The 19872-nt window shown below is 38.5% G+C and overlaps 1 protein-coding gene across 1 annotated transcript in view; it reads left to right on the top strand.

Moving 5' to 3' along the window:
* Positions 1-3428: 3428 nt before the first annotated feature.
* ANKRD42 (ankyrin repeat domain 42) overlaps positions 3429-19872 on the top strand; it is a gene marked incomplete at its 5' end in the record, with an annotated part of 69923 nt that continues 53479 nt past the window's right edge. Inside the window, 4 exons of the mRNA XM_041729913.1 lie at positions 3429-4482; positions 7595-7758; positions 15854-15961; positions 18935-19054. Coding sequence (XP_041585847.1) covers positions 3429-4482; positions 7595-7758; positions 15854-15961; positions 18935-19054 — 1446 coding nt within the window. The remainder of the gene's footprint in view (positions 4483-7594; positions 7759-15853; positions 15962-18934; positions 19055-19872) is intronic.

Here is a 19872-nt window from a genome sequence, read left to right on the forward strand (position 1 = left end):
TCTATTTCAGCACTGCTTTGTAGTTCTGATGTGTATTTGGGTAAATTCTCATTCTTTTTAAAAAAACATTTTGGTTAATCTTAAACTTACATTTTTCCAGATAAAAAGAAAATCTTGATTTCCACTAAAAATTGTTAGAATTTGTACTTAAAAGGCAACAAATTTATAATCTGAGTAGAATCTTTACAATGCTGAGCCTACTCATGTAGGGACACAGTGTATCTTTTCACTTAGTTCTGATCTTCTGTAACACCCATAAATGATGTTTTATGATTTTTTTATTTTTTCGTTTTATGATTTTTTAATATAAACTTTGCTTATTTCTTGATAGATTTCTAGATTTCACCATTGTTGCTAATGTGAATGAGTTCTTTACATTTAAAAGTTGATTATATCTAGTTTATTTTTGTTTATATCGTTTATAAAAAAATCTTCTGTATGTTGCTGAGCTTACCATCTTCCTGACAATATCGTCTTACTGATTTTCCAGGTAGATAATATCATTTATCTTAATTTCTTCCTAATTTCATACCTTAGTTATTTTGATTATTATTACACTGGACTCAAAATTCTCAGAACAATGTTGAATTGTATGAATGAAGGAGATAGCCTGGATCATGACATTAAGTGTTTTATTTCTGGTTGATACCTTCATCCAGTTAAACTTTTGTTCCTTGCTTAATATAAATTGTATTTCTTTTTTAAAGATTTTATTTATTTACTCATGAGAAACACAGAGAGAGAGGCAGAAACACAGGCGAGGGAGAAGCAGGCTCCATGCAGGGAGCCTGACCTGGGACTCGATCCCGGGTCTCCAGGATCAGGCCCTGGGCTGAAGGCAGCGCTAAACCGCCGAGCCACCCGGGCTGCCCTATGAATTGTATTTCTTAAAAAAATCAGTAATAAATCCTAATTTTTCAAGTGCTTTTTCAGTAACAATTAAAATCATAGTTTTTCTCTATCTACTAATGTAGAAAATTTTCACTAAGGTTGACTATTCTTGTATTGGTGGGATTAACCCAATTTGGTTATGACATTATTTTCTAAATGCACTGCTGGCTTCATAATTTCCTTAGGTTTTCACCTGAGTATTCATAAGTGAGACTGAGATTTTTTTAAAAATTTTCATTATCCTTGTTTAGATTCTGTTATGGTTATGCTCCCTTCATAGTTGGGACATACTCAATTCTTCTCTATGCTTTGTTCCTGGTGACTTTGGTCAAGGATATACATGATATTCTTTCATGATTATCAGTTTATTAAGGTTTTCTAACTAGAGCCAATTTTTGAAAATCTGTATTTTCCTAGAAAATTGTCCAAATAAATTTTCAAGATTATTAGTATAAAGCTACTTGAGACTCACTTCTAATTTTGGGAGTCCCTCATATCTGTAATATGTTCCTTTGTTTCCATTATTGTTTTCTTTCCTTCTTTATATTTGCTAAGTGTCTATTGTTCTTTTCAAACAGCAGTTATTATCAATTTTATATTTTATTTAATTAATATCTGCTTTTATTTTTAATCCCTCTCAAGTTTATTTTGGGAGATTTTATTTTTTCTGCTTCTCTGCTGTTTCAGTTTTCTTTTTTGATCCTTCCTGGCATGTGTGTATCCTTTAAGGGTGTACTAACCCTCAGTGAGTTTATCCATATAACACAGCAACAAATGAAGCCTTTTACCATTATTATGTAACTGGCTACAAACTATTAATTTGGAGTCAGTCAGAGTGCCGTCCAATTCCCCACCTCCTACTTATGTGATCTTGGCCAAATGTGAGCAGTTTCTTCATCTGTAAAAACAGAAATAATAATACAGATTAAGTTTGAAACTCTTTGCAAATCATTTAGCATAGAAACTGGCCCTTATAATAACTCAATAGATGTCTGGCAAGACAAAACACCTTAGCTGCCTTATTTCTAAAAATAAGGGGATTGAGATGACTAATGATTTTATTAGTTCATCCACCAATCAACTGCTCATCAAGCCACCTGCTAACCCACAACCACAGTTACTAAGCCCTCCCCCTTGAACTAAGTATTCAGAATGTCAGGAGCACCAAGATGAATCATGATACAATCCTTACCTTCCAGAAGCTCAGAGTTGGGGAGGTGGCATGACTGCTAAATAGCTAATTATAATATAACGTGATAAGTAGTCTAATAAAGGCTGTGTATATTCAAAGGCTTTGAGAAGTATGTCTGGCAAAATCAAAGATTAGATCGGACACCTAATTCAGTTAATACTTACTAGCTGTGAATCTTCAGGCAATTAACTTTGGTACTTTGTTTCTCTATCTGTAAAAAGGAAGAGTCATACTGTTCTGGTAGGTTAAGGATTAAGTAAGAAAATTAATACATAGTGCTTATTACAGTGTCAGACTCATGAACTCACCACATGACGATTATTAATACTGCTAATATTACAAGAGGCTATGGAAGTTAAAGAAAACCAATTTACTGTACTTCAGGGGAATTTCCCAAATGTGTTTAAAAACAAGACGTGGGGCAAGGTAATAAGGATGGGAAAAAAACAGGGTAAAAGGGGGAATCGAGGTAGGTGATATCCCTGGAGGGCAGATAATTCTAATTGCTCTGCTAAATTAAATCCGAACCATGTAGTCTCTTTCTTTTATTTATTAAGTAGGCTCCATGCCCAACGTGGGGCTGGAACTCACCACCCTGAGATCACCGGTAGCATTCTCTACCAATTCTCTACCAACTGAGTCAGCCAAGCGCCCCCCAATGTATTTTCAATAGAGTGACTGGAAGAATGAATACATATTAAGCAATACGGCTGCAGAAAAGGATTTGGGCCAAACTACTGAAAGTGAAGACTTTACACTAAAAGGAACCTTGGAGCGGTCTTTTGACTACTGACCTGTGTTTATACTGGCTCCCACAACTTACCTGTTTGGTCTTAGCAAATTACGGACCCCTTGAATCGCCTCACCTACAAACCAGGGACAACACCTACCTTATAAAATTATTGTGAGAATTAAGTACCAAGCAATTACCCAAGAGCCTGGCACTAATAAGCATTCAATAATGAGAGCGGGTGCAGCTGCTAACTTCCTCGGTCTTTCTCCATACCTGTGCGTAACAGGGTCAGAACACATTTCCGCCAATGTTCCAACAAACACTGAAAAATTACACTCGGCCTGCCAAGGACGAAGAAAGGCCCCGCCCGGCCCGCGCCACACAGGTCACCTACACAAACCGCAGTCCTGGAGCCTCCACCTGCGTCGCTGAGGCATGGAAGGCGCGACGGATGCCAGGCCATTAGAGAGACAGGGCCTCGGCACGCCGGGAGTGAGACCGAGCCGAACTTCAGGAGCGCCGGCCCGTACCACCAGCCGATTTCTCCAGAGGCGAAGCCCTGGAAAAGGTGGAGGAGAAGCCGGAAGTGACGCAAGGCCGTGAGGAACCGGAAATGACCGCAGCACGCCGGAAGTTTACCCGTTTCCAAGGCCGCGGCTCCCGCGCCGCTTGCAGCAGTTGGCTGGAATCGGGACGCTGGAAAGCGACTCGGAGGAGCGGGTACCAGCCTCCGGCGGCCGCCGCCAGAGCGACTCGCGGGGAGTAGCAATCGAGGACGGCGGCCGCCTCCCTCGCTGTCGCGTGTGGAAGACAAACGGCCGACACGGCCAACGTGGCGGCCAGTTAAGGGAAAGAGTTAGCGAAGACCAGGACTTGAGTCCCGGCGAAGACAGGGAAAGAATCTGTGACGACGGCGGCCACCGCTGTAGGGGCTCTACAGGAAGGTTGAGTGAAGACGCCGGCTTCTCCCGCACTGACTCGAGAAGGGTCAATGAAGACCTGGGCCATGTCTCTCGGGAGAGAGTTAGGGGAGATGGTGGCCGCCGTCACGTCAGTTCCTGGGAGAGCTTACGGGGAGACCGAGGCTTCAGCAGCAGCGACCCGAATTTAAGTGAAGTGGGCAGCCGTCCAACTAGTGATTGTGAGGGACCGGTCCGAGGAGACCGCGGCCGGTGCTTCAGGGACCCTTGGGAGGGTGTCAGACAAGTCCGGGGCTCTCAGCCCAGCGACCCCGGGGAGAGAGGCAGTGGCTACTGCAGCCGCCGCCTCAGCGGCTCTTGGGAGGAAGGGAGCGTCGATGGCGGCCACAGCCTCAGCAATTCCTGGGAGGGAGTAAGCGAAGACCGCGGCTACGCGGCCAGCGACTCCTCCGGGGTGAGCGGCAGCGTAGACGCCAGCCGCTGCCTCAGGGGCTTCTGGGATAGAGAAAGTGAAGACGAGGGTTTCCGCTGCGGGGGCTCTTGGGACAGAACCCGGGAAGACCGCGGCCCGGGTCCTAGCGACGACGAAGGCAGCCGCTGCAGCGGTTCGTGGGTGACAGCAAGTGAAGACCGCCGAAGCAGCAGGGGCCTGGACTCGACTCCTCCCCGGAGTCCGAGGGATCGCACCATGCCTGGGGTGTCTGATTCAGGCCCCTCCACCTTCTCTAGGGAGACTGCAACCCCATGTGAGTCAGACTCTACGTTCGCCCTGGCCTCTGACACTCGCCTCACCCACATCAGCGTTGGCCCTTTATGGCAGTTTCCTTTCTCAGCTGTTACTCCTAATTTTCCTTAGTTGACCTTTTTTTTTTTTTTTTTTTTTTTTTTTTAGTTGACCAATTTTAAGTGGGTCCCAAAGCTGTTCATCTGTTTCTCATCCTCCCTCACTTCAGCTTACCTCTCTTTCTACCTGCACTATACCTGAGAGTTCTTGCCCAGATTGACATAAACGTTTGTTAAATCTTAGGGACCCTTGGCTTCTCCGCAGCATTTGGCTCTGTAGAGATGACTTTAGACTTAACCTAGTTTTCTTCCTTACTCTCTATTGCCTCTCCCTTAGATGAGTTTTCTTCCATCCTCCTTAAATGCTGTCTTTACCCCCCCCCCTCCCCCGGATAATGCCACCCCTGATGCTTTTTTTCTGGTATGAAAAACTATGTCTTAAATCCTACTGAAATCTACGGTGCTCAACCATCCAGTAAATATTTGAGTGCCTACTCTTTGCTATATCTTGAGGATATATCACTGAAGAAGACAGGCACATTCCTTACCTTCTCGGAGGAAAGAGAAATGCTGAGCAAATAATAACTAGTGGGATAATTACTATAAAGAGTAGAGTGCTGTTGGCTTCAGTATGGGTTGAGGATGGGTATCAGAAAAAACAGAGACACCGAACACTGAGATCTGTTGCGGACTCATATATACAGCTCCCTTCTGAAACTGATCCTTTGGCATCTCAGTCATCACATGCAAAGTTTGTATCCATATGTCCACTCTGTCCTTTGATGTCTGCTATCTTAATGGCACCACACCACTCAGGTAACTAAGCTGGACACCTTTTTACATCCCCTTCAGCAGTAGGATGGTTGTTTTTTTTTTTTTTTTTTTTTTGTTTTGTGGTTTCTTGACTACATCCTACTGTTCATGCTGTCGAGGATGCCTTTAATTCTTTTTTTTTTTTTTTAAGATTTTATTTATTCATGAAAGACAGAGAGAGAGAGAGAAAGACACACACAGGCAGAGGGAGAAGCAGGGTCCATGCAGGGAGCCCTGTGTGGGACTCGATTCTGGGTCTCCAGCATCACGCCCTGGGCTGAAGGCAGATGCTCAACCGCTCAGCCACCCAGGGTTTTATTTATTGGAGAGAGCTAGAGCGTGCACAAACCCAGGGAGGGATAAAGGAAGACGACTCCCCGCTGAGCAGGGAGACTATGGTGAGGCTGGATCCTGGGGCTCCAGGATCACAACCTGAGCCCAAGGCAGATGTTTGACAGACTTTGCCACCCAGTCCTCCCCTTGAAGATTAATTTTTAGATACTACCTTCCCCAGAAATCCTTTCTTCCTCCGTTTTCTTCCTGGCTATGTTAGAAGTCTTCTGTGCTTTCATAAATTTTTAAGAATATTTCTGTCATTGCTCCTACCACATTATTTTATAATTTGTTTGTATCTTTCTGTGAGTTTGGATAGAGACCATGTTATCTTCATCTTCTTATCTTTATGGTAGACACCAAATTAACGTTGAGTGGGTGAATGAATGAATTGGGATGGGATGTGGTGAAAAAGAAAAGGCTATAAAATTAGATGGAGTCAAGTTATGGGAGGGTATGTCTTGTCATTTTGAGAGTTTGGACTTTGTTCTCTAGACCAGCAGTGGATAATCAGAAACAGTGGAGTAGAGGTATGAAGGGATCAGGATAGTGTCTCTGTATAAAATGGATTAAAGTGGGTAGAACATCATTTGTAGATCTTATAGTACTAAGTTAAAGGAGAAGAATCAAGGTCTGGCCTAGGATATTAAAATCATTAAACTTATTAAGTGGCCTGGTTATTTTTGCTACCTTCCTTGCACCCTTCCCCATGTGTATATATCTTTATTGTTCTTAAAGGTCTTACTCAAATGTTTACTCCTCCACCATCTTAATTTTACCTATACTTAGAGCATTACTGTTGGTTTTATTACCTTATCGGCTTTATCCAAATAGATTTTAAAGTGCTGGTAGAAAGAAAATGTATTAAATCCATGTCCATTTTCCATCATATTGTCATAGTGCCTGGTACATGATAGATGCTCAGAAAGGATTTTTGAGTAACATGTGTAGCATTTTATTAAGGGGTGGTATAAGCTATGATTCTACCCTCAAAGAAATTAACATTTGAGTTGTGGAGAAAGGATATATATATATATATATATATATATATATATATAGTAGTGTGTATATATATATATATATAGAGAGAGAGAGTAGTAGTACAAGATTGAGTAGATTATCTACCAGAAATGTTGGTGAGTTCTTTTGAAAACAATTTGAAGTGAGGAATCGTGCCTTTTTGTTTAGGAAATGTCTTGATTAAACTTTATGCTCCTTTCTCCTCTAATAACTGTTTCTTCATGCTTTACTTCTGGCTTACAGTGCACATTAAAATATTTCACAATCACAAGGTAGTCTTCATGTTTGAACGTTATAAAATATAAGACCACTGGAGTGTATGGAGTGTATGAAGTAAACATTGTGACCCTTTCTTAGTGTAGTACATATGAGAAGGATAAGAAAAATCATATTGATAGAATATATCAGCCTATGTGAGATAAGGCTTTGGTAAAACCACTGGAGAGTAGGCCTTTGTTATGGCGAATGCCCTGGGTTGTAGTTCAGAACTATAACTTATCCCCTTTTCCTGCCAAAGACGTGTCAAAATTATCATTTCAGTGCTTCAAAATTTATGGTTCCAGTGGCTTTTGCTCAGGTAAGCTGAACTTGTTTGTGTTTCTCTGTATTTATATGTCTTTCCAGACTCAAGGAGGCAGTTGGCCCTGAGACCTTAGTTCTTTGATAAGTCCAAGAAAAGTTGTTGATTTTCAGTTTGTTCAGCTTTTCTTGTACCTATGGGAGTGATAACTTCTATGCTCTTTGTGTGTTAGAGCTAAATGGCATTAAGATGTTAATCACAAACATCCGTGTAGTAAATTGTTTGGAAAGCCAAAGTGATTTTGTGCTTTTTTTTGAATCATTGCTTTAGTCTTTTTTTTTTTTTTTTTTAGATTTATAATATATATTAAGCAATTTGATTTTCAGTAGGTGCCCGGAAGAAGGTGCATTTTGGTAGCATTCATGATGCAGTACGAGCTGGAGATGTAAAGCAGCTTTCAGATATAATAGAACGAGGAGTCAGCATTAATGAAGTTGACATTCTCCACAAGTTTAGCCCTTTACATTGGGCAGCACATTCTGGAAGTTTGGAGGTAAGAAGCTGTATACATTATTAAGCTGAAGTAAGGTTAGCAGTTTTGAAGATTTAGCAACTAGGACTGAGATTTTATGCTAGGCACTGGGAATATTTTTCTTTTCAATTCTAATATTTGATGTTCTGGTTACTATGCCTTTGTAACAAGTTATTCCAAAGGGTAGTGGCATGAAATAACCTTTTGTGCTCAGAGGTAAATTAGGAATTTGGATCTCAAGGAAGGCACATCTCCGTTTCATGATGTGTGGGGCTTCAGCTAGAAGATTTAAATGCTGGAGCTGGAATCTTCAGAAGGCTCACACATACAGATGTCTGATGGGAGATACTGGCTATACGTTGGCCACCTTAATTCCTCTTCGTGTGTGTGTGTGTGTGTTTAAGGTTATTTATTCATGAGAGACACAGAGACACAGGCAGAGGAGAAATGGCCCCCCCCCGCAAGGAGTCCCATGTGGGACTCCATCCCGATCCTGGAATTCTGGGATCATGCCCTGAGCCAAAGGCCCACCCTCAACCGCTGAGCCACCCAGGTATACTTCCGTGTGGGTTTTTATGTGAGGTCCCTCCACCTGGGGCTTGTTTGTGATTCCTCACAATGTGGTGGCTAAGTTTCAAAGGCGAACATTGACGGTAACTTACAGAGGGTAATATATGAATATCTAGTTCTATTAATCCTAGCATTTTTCCTATAGTTATTTTAGATTTTTAGAAAATAAGTGGGATATTACAGTTGCATTTGAAGTCTCTTAGCACCCCTCTCAGGTGCCATTTCTCTCCTTCCAACTCCAGAGATAACTATTACTCTGAATTTGGTGTTTAATGTTCCCATCTATATTTTGTTATTACATATGATTATATTATTGCTTTTAATGACATTTTATGTAAACGACATCATACATATGTATCATCTTGTAGCTTGCGTTTTGTGTTCAACAATGTATTTTTGAGTCTTAACTATGTGGTTACATTTATGTACTCCATTTCTCTTTTCTTTTCTTTTCTTTTCTTTTCTTTTCTTTTCTTTTCTTTTCTTTTCTTTTCTTTTCTTTTCTTTTCTTTTTTCTTTTCTTTTCTTTTTTCATTTATTCACGAGAGACAGAGAGAAGAGAGGAGGAGGCAGAGACACGGGCAGAGGGAGAAGCAGGCTCCATGCAGGGAGCCTGACATGGGACCAGGTCTCCAGGATCAGCCCCTGGGCTGAAGGTGGTGCTAAACCCCTGAGCCACCTGGGCTGCCCACTCCATTTCTTTCAGACATGTTATGATAATGCGTTCTTAAGACTAATATTAGAATTTATCCACTTTTTGATTGATGGATATTTAGTCTCAATTTTTAGCTAGTACAAGCAGTGCTTATTGAGTATTTTTATGCAAAACTTAATTCTTGAGTTGTGTGCAAAGCCCATTGGACTTTTTCCTCATGATTTGGGGTTGTGTGTGTGTGTAGCTTATTTTCATTACTACATTTCCCCAGCCTGTAGGCTGCCGTAGTTCTGTTCACTATAAAGTCCGTTTTTTTCCCCTGCCACACAAAGACTGCTTTCTCACACAGAGAAACTGTGTGATTTTTGTTTGTTTGGGCTTCTCTGCTTCTTGGAACCAAATCTGGCCCAGAGAATTATATTTAAATAGCTTGAACTTATCCTGCAGGGGATACAGTCACTAACATTGACTTAAGAAAGGTTTCAAGTAACATCAGATGTTAGTTTTAGAGTGATAACTTTATACTGATAACTTTATACTCTCCACCAGTTTGTGTGCCCTGCTTGAATTGTTGTAAACATGGATTTTTGCTTTGGCCTTTTAGTGTCTTCCTAGGAGAAATGTGTCACCTAGGAGAAATGTGTCTTGATGAGTTTGTAATGCTGGGGAGTATTTTTTTTGTTTATTTCTGAATCCCTGTTGGATCTACATTTTGGCAGCTTTCCCATCTGTTCTGTGGTTTCAGATGTCTCCCCCATCAAAGATGGGGTTTTCTTCCTGTTTATCTTGCTCTTTTATTATTATTTTTTTAAAGATTTTGAAGAGGGAGGAAGTAATGATCTTATTCTTCCATATTCAAATAGGATGGGGTTTCCTCTCCTTCCTGGTATCCTTTCAGGCTTTCTGATTACTCTCAGTCTTTGGTTGACCTCCTCTGCTTCCTCTATAAATACAGGTACTTTTTATTCTTCTGCTAATGACCTTTTCTGTCCTATTTTTTTATATCCTCTCTCTAGGTAGTCTTTTAGAGTTCCTTGGCTTTATCACTACTACATAGTAAGCACGGATTTGCTTTCTCTTGAGCTCTGGCTTCTATATCAGATGTTTGATCAATAGCTCATGCATAGCTCATAGGATCTCAAATTGGTCTAAAACTAAACCAGTATTCTTTTCCTTCCCTTTCGTAGTTTTCCAGGCTAATGACTTTGCATCATTATTACATTGTCTCCATTTTTTCCAGAAGCACACAATATCAACATTTGTAGGAAAGTGTACTTCATAATGCACATTGATGCAGTGGAACTGATTACTACTAGATCGTTGATTTTGTTCCATCTTTGTCTCCTGAGTTAGTCTTCTCCATCTCCTAGCAGCTACTGCTTTAGAGCTAATTGATTTCTTTCTTTTCTGTCTCATCTACCTTTAGTTCATATTCAATATAAAGTTACTGCTCTAAAACTAATATCTGGTGTTACTTGAAACCTTTAAATCCATGTAGTATCTATGAATAAATAAACACAATCTTAAAAAAAATAAATCCATGTAGTGACTCTGTCCACTATAGGATAAAGTTTAAGGTATTTAATAGAAGGGACTTCTCTCTCCAACCTCATTTCCCATTGTTTTATTCTGTAGTACGGGTGACTACTGTCATTTCCCCCACTAGTCTGCTGTTTCATGTTACCATAGACTTGACACATGCTGTTTTATCTGCTTGGTTTCATCTCTTCCTATTGGTTACTTGCTTGAAAACCAGGTCAGACAGCACCCACTTGGCATATGGCCTTCTGTTTTTCTCCCCTCAACATCCTCTTTACCCAGGAGCTACCCTTAAATCTTACACATATTTTTAAAATTATATTTGTTTCTATTTATTACTTTGAGCCTCTTTTACATTTTGAGCTCTTTGAAGGTATCATTTGGGTTTTATTTCTCTTTTTTTCCTTCTGGCATAGTGTCTGGCACATTGAATTCTTTTTTTTTTTTTTTTTTTGGCACATTGAATTCTTAATGTTTGCTGTATAGCTGAATTTGTTGAATTAAATTGTGTGTCTAGAACAGATATTCCAGAAATGTTTGTTGAATTTTAACAAAAATAAATCTAAACCAAAAGGTTTTGGTGCCTTTCTGCCTTCCCATTTAAAGATCATCTCCTAATTTTATATTTGAGTACTATATTAATGCTTTTACATTTTGTTATTCTTTTGAAATATCTTAAGACTGTGGTACTTATGTTGATAATATGAAATATCACTAAAGAAACAACTGGTAAACACTGTGCTTTATTAGACTTCATTTTTTTTTTTTTTTTTCTGTCAGATGAAATCAGTTCTTGAGCCCCTGTGGTAAACTTTTTATTTCAAATATATTTTTGACTGCCAGAATTTCTTTTCCTTCCTTCTTTTTTAAAAATGATTTGTCTCTTTCTTTGTATTTTGTATATTTTCTTTTTTCATTTTCTCCAATTACATCTTTTACATTTTGAAGTTAACTTGAAATATAATAATATTTCATTTATGTGGATGGGAATCAATATTTGAATATTCATGAATCTAAAATAGTTAAATTTATTCAAAATTGAAATGAATCTTATAAATAAATATACTATATTTATTTATACTAGTTAAACTATATCTTTAAAACATAGATATTTATAGTTTTAGTTAAATTTCATATACTTCATTTTTATCTGCAACTTTGAGATTGAATTGTTTCTCATATATATCATGAATTAGGCAAAACTTTAATTCAAACAATACATTTTTATGAGTGTGTGTGTATTAATTTTTATTGAAGATGTTATTTTTTAAAAGATTTTATTTATTTAAGAGAGAGAGAGAGCACAAGTGGGGAGGGGCAGAAGAAGAGGGAGAAGCAAACTCGCCAGGACCCTGGGATAATGACCTGAGCCAGAGGCAGACACTCAACCAACTGAGCCACCCAGGCATCCCAAATATAAATTTTTAAAAAATAATTTCTTTTAGTTCTCCGAAGCTGTTTATAATACCTGCTCTGAAGTCATGCTACATCCAACATCTGGGCCCTCCAGACAGTGTCTATTGATTGTTTTTTTTTCCCCCTCTGTGTATGGGTCACATATTCTTTGAATAATTATAATCTCATAGTTTTTTAGTTTGCCTGGACATTTTGAAAACTGTACAGTTTAGATTATGTATTGTAGCAGCTTTGAAGTCTGATCCTATTCACCCCATCCCTACCAGATGTGCTTGTTGCTATGTATTTTCTTGTTGATTTGCTATGTGTTTTCTTGTTGGTTTGCTTGGACTAATTGTGTGAGGTCTGTTCCTGCACAATATGTAGTCACTACTCAGTTTTTTTTTTTTTTTCAATTATTTATTTATTTATGATAGTCACACACAGAGAGAGAGAGAAAGAGAGAGAGAGAGGCAGAGACATAGGCAGAGGGAGAAGCAGGCTCCATGCACCGGGAGCCCGACATGGGATTCGATCCCGGGTCTCCAGGATCGCGCCCTGGGCCAAAGGCAGGCGCCAAACCGCTGCGCCACCCAGGGATCCCACTACTCAGTTTTTTGTTTGTTTTAGTTTTTAAAAATTCCTGTTAGTATTTTTTTTTTAAGATTTTATTTATTCCTGACACACATACACACACACACATACACACATACACACAGAGGTAGAGACACAGGCAGAGGGGGAAGCAGGCTCCATGCAGGGAACCTGATGTGGGACTCTATCTCGGGACTCCAGGATCATGCCCTGGGCCGAAGGCAGGCGCCAAACTGCTGAGCCACCTGGGGATCCCCTTGTTAGTATTTTTTTTTTTTTTTTTTTTCCTTGTTAGTATTTTTAAGTCTGGCTTCCTAAGAGTCACTTTTGGGTCATTGATCAGAGGTTGTGCTTAAGTGCCTTGAGACAGTAAGGATTCCATCTTTTGTTGAGTCTATGTGGTTTGGGGAATGTTTTCCAAGTCCAAGTAATTTACAAGTCACCTTGACTTTTTTTCTTTTTCTTTTTCTTTTTCTTTTTCTTTTTCTTTTTCTTTTTCTTTTTCTTTTTCTCCTTCCTTCCTTCCTTCCTTCCTTCCTTCCTTCCTTCCTTCCTTCCTTCCTTCCTTCCTTTTTTTAGTGTTTGCAAGGTTTTATGTTTAGCCAGGGATGTCTAGCCTCTTCAATCTTTCCTGAATATAAGCAGCTTTGTACATGTACATGGTCTTGTAGATTACAAAGGATAAGTGGAATCTTAGTAAGGCCTACTTGATGTCTCATTTCTTGGATATTTCTTTAATTCTCTGGGTGGTCTTTAGTTTTGCTGTTTGCCATCACCAGTATTGTGACTTCAGACAAGCTTTGATGTTGGCTTTACCAGGTTTTTGGCCCCTGAGATTTGGAATTGTTTTTAACTATGTCCCTGGGCATGGAATTTTCAGTCCCTCCAGCAAGGCAGTGGAGCTGGTCAGCTGGGTAAAACTTCTGCACGTGTAGCTCAGGGTAGGAATAATTTATAGTCTCAGGCTTTTTGCTTAGACTCCTCCTGTTCTTACTGAGATTCAGAACATTTTCTTGAGTAAATGCTTTTTATTTTGTTATTTACCTCTGATGAATTCCCAGAGTCTTTAAATGGTTGTTTTTGACATCTTTGTCAAGTTTTTTTTTTTTTTTTTGAAGATTTTATTTATTTGAGAGAGAGAGAGAATGAGTACATGTGAGTGGGGGAAGGAGCAGAAGGAGAGAAACAAGGAGAATCCTTGCTGGGGGGCAGAGCCTGACTCAGGGCTAGATCCCAGGACCCTGAGATCATGTATGACCTGAGCTGAAGTCAGATGCTTAACTGACTGAGCTTAACTGACTGTGCCCCCTGCTTTGTCTAGTTTTATTACTGTTCCTTGGGGAGGATTTGCCAGGTTCTTCACTTAGCCATTTCTGAAGTCTTACTGATTGATCAGTTGATTTTTGACAAAGATGCCAATGAAATCCAATGGAGAACAGATAATGTTTTCATTAAATGGTAATGGCACAGTGGAATAGTGTGAGAAAATGATATATTTGGCACCTTCTGTAAAAATATACTCAAAACAGATCATAAACAAGTTAAAATTTAACCTTCTGAAACTTCTAGGAGAAAACATAAGAGAAAAATCTTTGCAAATCATTTCTTTATATGGAACTCTCATAGTTGAGTAGTAATAAAACAAAACCCCAATTAAATGGGGACATGACTTTGACACTTCAGGAGGACATATGGATGGCAATTGAACACTTGATAAGATGTTCCACATCATTAGCCATTAAGGAAATGCAAATTAAAACACAATCAGATGCCACTACATACCTATTAGAATGGCAAAACAAAAACAAAATACGATACTACCAAGTATTGGCAAGAATATGGAGCAACTGCAGCTCTTATATCACGCTAGTGGAAGTGTAAAATGGTATAGCCACTTTGGAAAACAGAATGGCAGTTTCTTTAAAGTTGACCATACACTTATCTATGTTCCAGTAATCTTACATACACATATTTATTACTCAAGAGAAATAAAGAACTTGTTTTGTTTTTTTTTTAAAATTTTATCTATTCATGAGAGACACAGAGAGAGACAGAGAGAGAGAGAGAGAGAGAGAGGCAGAGACACAGGCAGAGGGAGAAGCAGGCTCCATGCAGGGAGCCCGATGTGAGACTCGATCCCAGGTCTCCAGGATCATGCGCTGGGCTGAAGGCGGTGCTAAACCGCTGAGCTACCCGGGCTGCCCAAGAAATAAAGAACTTGTTATATGAATGTTTGCAGTGGTTTTATTCTCTTGTAACTGAACAGTGTTAGCATGTAGTAGTCTCTCCATAAATATTTGCTGATAAATGGATGACTTACTCTGATTAGTAGTGATGTTGGGCTTTTTTTATCTTTATATTTTATTTGCCATTTATCTCTGTGACAGGCCAATGATACCTAAATGGTAAGCCTTTCAACAAATGATATGGCTATGACTGATGTGATAGTATATCCCAAACGTACAATCAATTCTTTAAGAAGAAAATTCTTGAAGATAAACTCTCCAAACCTGAACATATAAAGACTGTAACACCATATGTGGCACAGACCTCTAGTACTGTATTCTATTGAGACTATAAGTAAAAAAAGATATTAAATGAAGATGCATTTGACTCTCTCCCCCCCATTTTTTTTTAGCCACTTAAATTTTTTTTTAGAGAGTATCATCAGAATAACAATGTTTGCTTTGATACAGGAGAATCTGGGCCCATTTAAAGATCTGTGGCAGGGCAGCCCGGGTGGCTCAGTGGTTTAGCGCCGCCTTCAGCCCAGGGTGTGATCCTGGAGACCCGGGATCGAGTCCCATTTCGGGCTCCCTGCATGGAGCCTGCTTCTCCCTCTGCCTGTGTCTCTGCCTCTCTCTGTCTCTCTCTCTCTGTCTCTCATGAATAAATAGATGAAATCTTAAAAAAAAAAAAAAAAAGAGGTTTGGGGAAAAATAAAAAAAAAAAAAGATCTGTGGCAGAGGTTGCAAATTGGCAGCCATTGAGTGAATTTGACTCACAGATGTGTTTTATTTGGCTTACAGAGTATTGGTGAAATATAAGATTTGGATCAGTATTGCACTTACAGTAACAACTGGCTGCGATTAAGTAGCATTTACACCTTATGGACAAGGAATTTGATATCCAATTTGCCACAGCTCCCACTGTTTCCTTTGTTGACCCAAAAATAAGACCCAAGTGGGGGTTACCATTTCATTGTTCTTGTGCTTTTGTTTTTCTTAAACCTAGCCCCTTCATTTACTTGTGGGGCTTCCCAGGCTGTGGTATTTCATGATGATAGACTAAATTTCAAAGATCTAAAGATGTTAAAAAAAAATCTGCCTTATCACTTGTTAACATGTTATTTTCTTAATTTAGTGTCTTCACTGGCTTCTCTGGCATGGAGCTGATACCACACAAGTAACCATGAGAGGTTGGACAGCAGCTCACATAGCTGCAATCAGAGGTCAGGATGCCTGTATGCAGGTAATGATAACTTTGGTTACTTTAAAAAAAATCAATACGTTTAATTACTTTAGCTTAGTTTTGTTGGGCTATTGCTTTTATTCTAGTAATTTGATCCGTAAACAAGAACTTACTGAATTCCATGACTCAGATATTTGATATCAGATACAGCTTAAACAAATGGTGTAGGACTGGGGATCCTTTTATCTCTGAAATAGTTGGCTAATGGGTTGTTTTAAGCGATGTCATAGACATGCCCAGATTATCTCAATAGCTTTTCATGCCTAACATTTCTTATTTAATATATTTCCTGGCCAGAGTTAAATATTAATATGTGCAGGATCTAGCTTATTAGACTAGGTATAATCAATGTAGTGAAATAGACTGGAATTTGGAGGAATACATAATTGTCTAAGTTCCTGCCTATAAGAAGCCTAAGATTCTATTTGGAATGACAGGTTCTTTACTCAGTGTATTATAAAACAATACAAAGTATCGTCTATGATTAAGATTCTAATGATAAGAAGATAGAGACATCATTAATGGAGGCAATAAAACTTCAACTAGCTGAAAAGAACAGGTTGATTTTAGAAAGGTAAGAAGTGATGAAAAATAATGATTATCATTTTTAATGTGTGAATTACATTTTCCCAAACATTACTTCATTTAATACAACAATCATATGAGTTCCCCTTTTTATAAACAGATTCAGAGAGTTAAGTACCTTGCCTAAGTAAGTGACAAAACCAGGATTTGAACCTAAATTTTATTTAGATAACTTGTGTGCTATAATTCTACATAAAGTGCTCAAATTGAAGATTACGTGTATTCAGGGATAAACTATTATATGAGTTTGACTAAGTTGTAGACGTTTTGTTGTATACTGTTACGAATTTAGTTTGGATAGCCAGGTATGTAAAATGTCTTAGAAGTAGAAAAAAGACTCATTTATGAAGAAAGAGAGTTTTTATATAGTCTTATACATAGAACACACATACATACTTATATATACACAAGCACATGAACATTAACAGAAGAATGAAGTAATGAAAACAGTATTTTAGGAAATTATTCAAACAAGGTCTGTATCTGGAATTACCTAGGATGAGGAGACAGTTTGGAGGCAAGAAGACTAGAGACTTTTGGTGTCATCACTACCCACAGAGGGCAAAATTAGGGAGTGGCAGTGGGAAAGAAAGAAAATGATTGAAGACATCTTGCAAAGCAGGCATGGACAGAGTATTGGGAAAATTTTAAAGTTTTGAGGCAGAATGGCAGATAATGATAGCGCTACAGATCGGGAAATCTGTTTTTTTTTTTTTTCCAGATAGAGAAATCTGAAAGGCAAGGAGATAGGGGGGCAAAAATGTTGAGTTCAATTTGGCATATGTTTAGGGCGCCTGTAGGTCATTCAGGCGCAGAAGGTCCAGGCAGTTGAAAAGGGTGCTAAAGACAAAGATTTCAGGAGTAATAAAGTATAGGGAAGAGAATAGAGTATTGAGGATTGGATGTTAAAGAATGTTACTAGTAGTGATCGTAGGAAGAGAAATGAGTAAAGAATTCAAAGGAGGAAGTCAGAGGTCCATTGGGCTGTACAGATGAAGGAAGAAGTGTTAGGTTGAGTGTCAGAGTTACAGGATAAAACTGAGGAAATGCCACTGGACTTGACAGCTCACTATAGGGTGAGGTTTGCTGTATTTCCATGCAGTGGTAGGGATGGCACCCCATTTGCAGGTGGATTTGAAGTTGAGGCATTGAGGTATTAATTTGAGAAGTGGGCAGTGAAAAAGAAAATGCAATAGTAATTTCAGGGGACATCAGGGTCAAATGATGCTTTTCTTCCTCTAAGCATTAGATCAAACCATTCCCATCACTCTCATTGTCCTTGTCTCCCTGAAAGTTATCTTTTTATTCTCAGAGATTTTGTGGTTCTTTTTTGGTACTATACTGTGTAGTTGTTGCTTATCAAAGACTGCTTTGTATAACTGATTATCTTTGTCTCTACATGTGTCCTAATTCCCTAAATTGAAATGTCTTCATATTCTTTATAGTGACTTTTAATACACAGTAAACACTTAGTATAGTTTGTGATGATTATTGAGTAGTTAATTATGGAAACTATTCTTAAAACTTTTGATAGGAATTATGATTGAGTCTTTTGCTAAGTTACTGGTAAATATAGGTTAGTTAAAAAAAGCAAGTCTATGGGAGTAAAACTAACAAATATTAACTAATAATTCTTATAAACAGATTACTTGGTATATATTTTTTGATTACTTGATTATATTATATAGAGGGGTGTGCTGTGTATATGATATAATTCATAGACAGAAACTAGGCCAATTATAATTTGAGATGGAATTTCCTCAGATGCAGTTAGAAATTTGATTTGGAGCTAGAACTAGTTACTCTAATAATGAAATCCTTTTACAAAGTATATTAAAAACCCAGTTAATAAAAGATTCCCCTTTTGAAATAGTGGAAGTTGGGCAGCCCAGGTGGCTCAGCGGTTGAGCACCGCCTTCAGCCCGGGGTGTGATTGTGGAGACCCGGGACAGAGTCCCACGTCAGACTCCCTGCATGGAGCCTGCTTCTCCCTCTGTCTGTGTCTCTGCCTCTCTCTCTCTCTCTCTCTCTGCATCTCTCATGAATAAATAAATAAAGTCTTGAAATAGTGGAAGTTTACTTTTCAGCTTATTAGCTTAGCATTGAAGTATTTAACTTAATGGTTATTAATCTTTCTGAAAAGTGTGCCTTATAAATTATATGCTCTAATTAGAATGTGAAATCAGGTATTATAAATACCTTCTAGGCATGGTTAAAAAAGATCTCAAACATTTTCTTAGGATTAACTAAGAATTTCTCATACTTTGTGGCACATCTGTAAGAACTTATATAATAATGTTACATTATTACTTATATAAAAATGCCTATTATATCACACTTATGATTTAACATATATATTTATGCAAACTTCTATTTTTCTATTTTTAGGCACTCATAATCAATGGGGCAAATTTGGCAGCTCAAGATGATCGTGGATGCACTCCTTTACACCTTGCTGCAACACATGGACATTCTTTCACTTTACAAATAATGCTCCGAAGTGGAGTGGTAAGAGATTCCTATTAACATGTGAGAATGTGTAATCCTATAAATGGAGTAGCATTTGGTAGCCTAGTTACTTCTTTCTGACTTTTTAAAGCCCTTATATGACTTTGGAGAAGTAATATGATCTCTGTCTCTTGCTCTTCTGTCTTTAAACATGGGAGCAATAATTTAGATAAAGCTTCAAAAAGACCCAGTTTAGCAGCACAAAGTATTTCAGATGGGTTCTTCAGTTCAGAGTTTGGGAAGAATTTGAAGCTTCTAAACTCATCTTAACCAGTCATTGTAAATCTTTCTGAATTTCTGTGTGTTTACCTGTTTGTTCATAAACTAATTTAGAAAGTGATTTTTATCCCCAGAAATTTCATTTATTGTGATACTTATTTTCAGTATTACCCAGTCATTGTAAAAAAAAATAACTTATAAGAAAATAACTACTTATATCGAAGACATTATGGTAAGAGCTGGTGTTTCTATAGTTAGAGAAAAAGTGAAGGGCCTGTTAAGTTTTTTTTTTCATTTACTCTTTGTTTATACTTTCAAGGATATAATTGCATCATTTGAATCCATCTCTTTCATTTTATTGATCAGGAACCTATGACCGGTACAATGGCCAGTTATGTTCTTTTTTTAAAAAGTTTTATTTATTTTAAAAGATTTATTTATTTTAGAGAGAACGTGAGTGAGAGGGGCAGAGGGAGAGGGAATATCAAGCAGATTCTATGCTGAGCATGGAGCCCAACATGGGGCTTTTTCCCCACAACCATGAGATCATGCCCTGAGCCAAAACCAAGCCTGACACTCAATGGATTGCGTGACCCAGA

Source organism: Vulpes lagopus, chromosome 15 (genome assembly GCF_018345385.1).
Source record: "Vulpes lagopus strain Blue_001 chromosome 15, ASM1834538v1, whole genome shotgun sequence".
Classification (NCBI taxonomy): Eukaryota; Metazoa; Chordata; class Mammalia; order Carnivora; family Canidae; genus Vulpes; species Vulpes lagopus.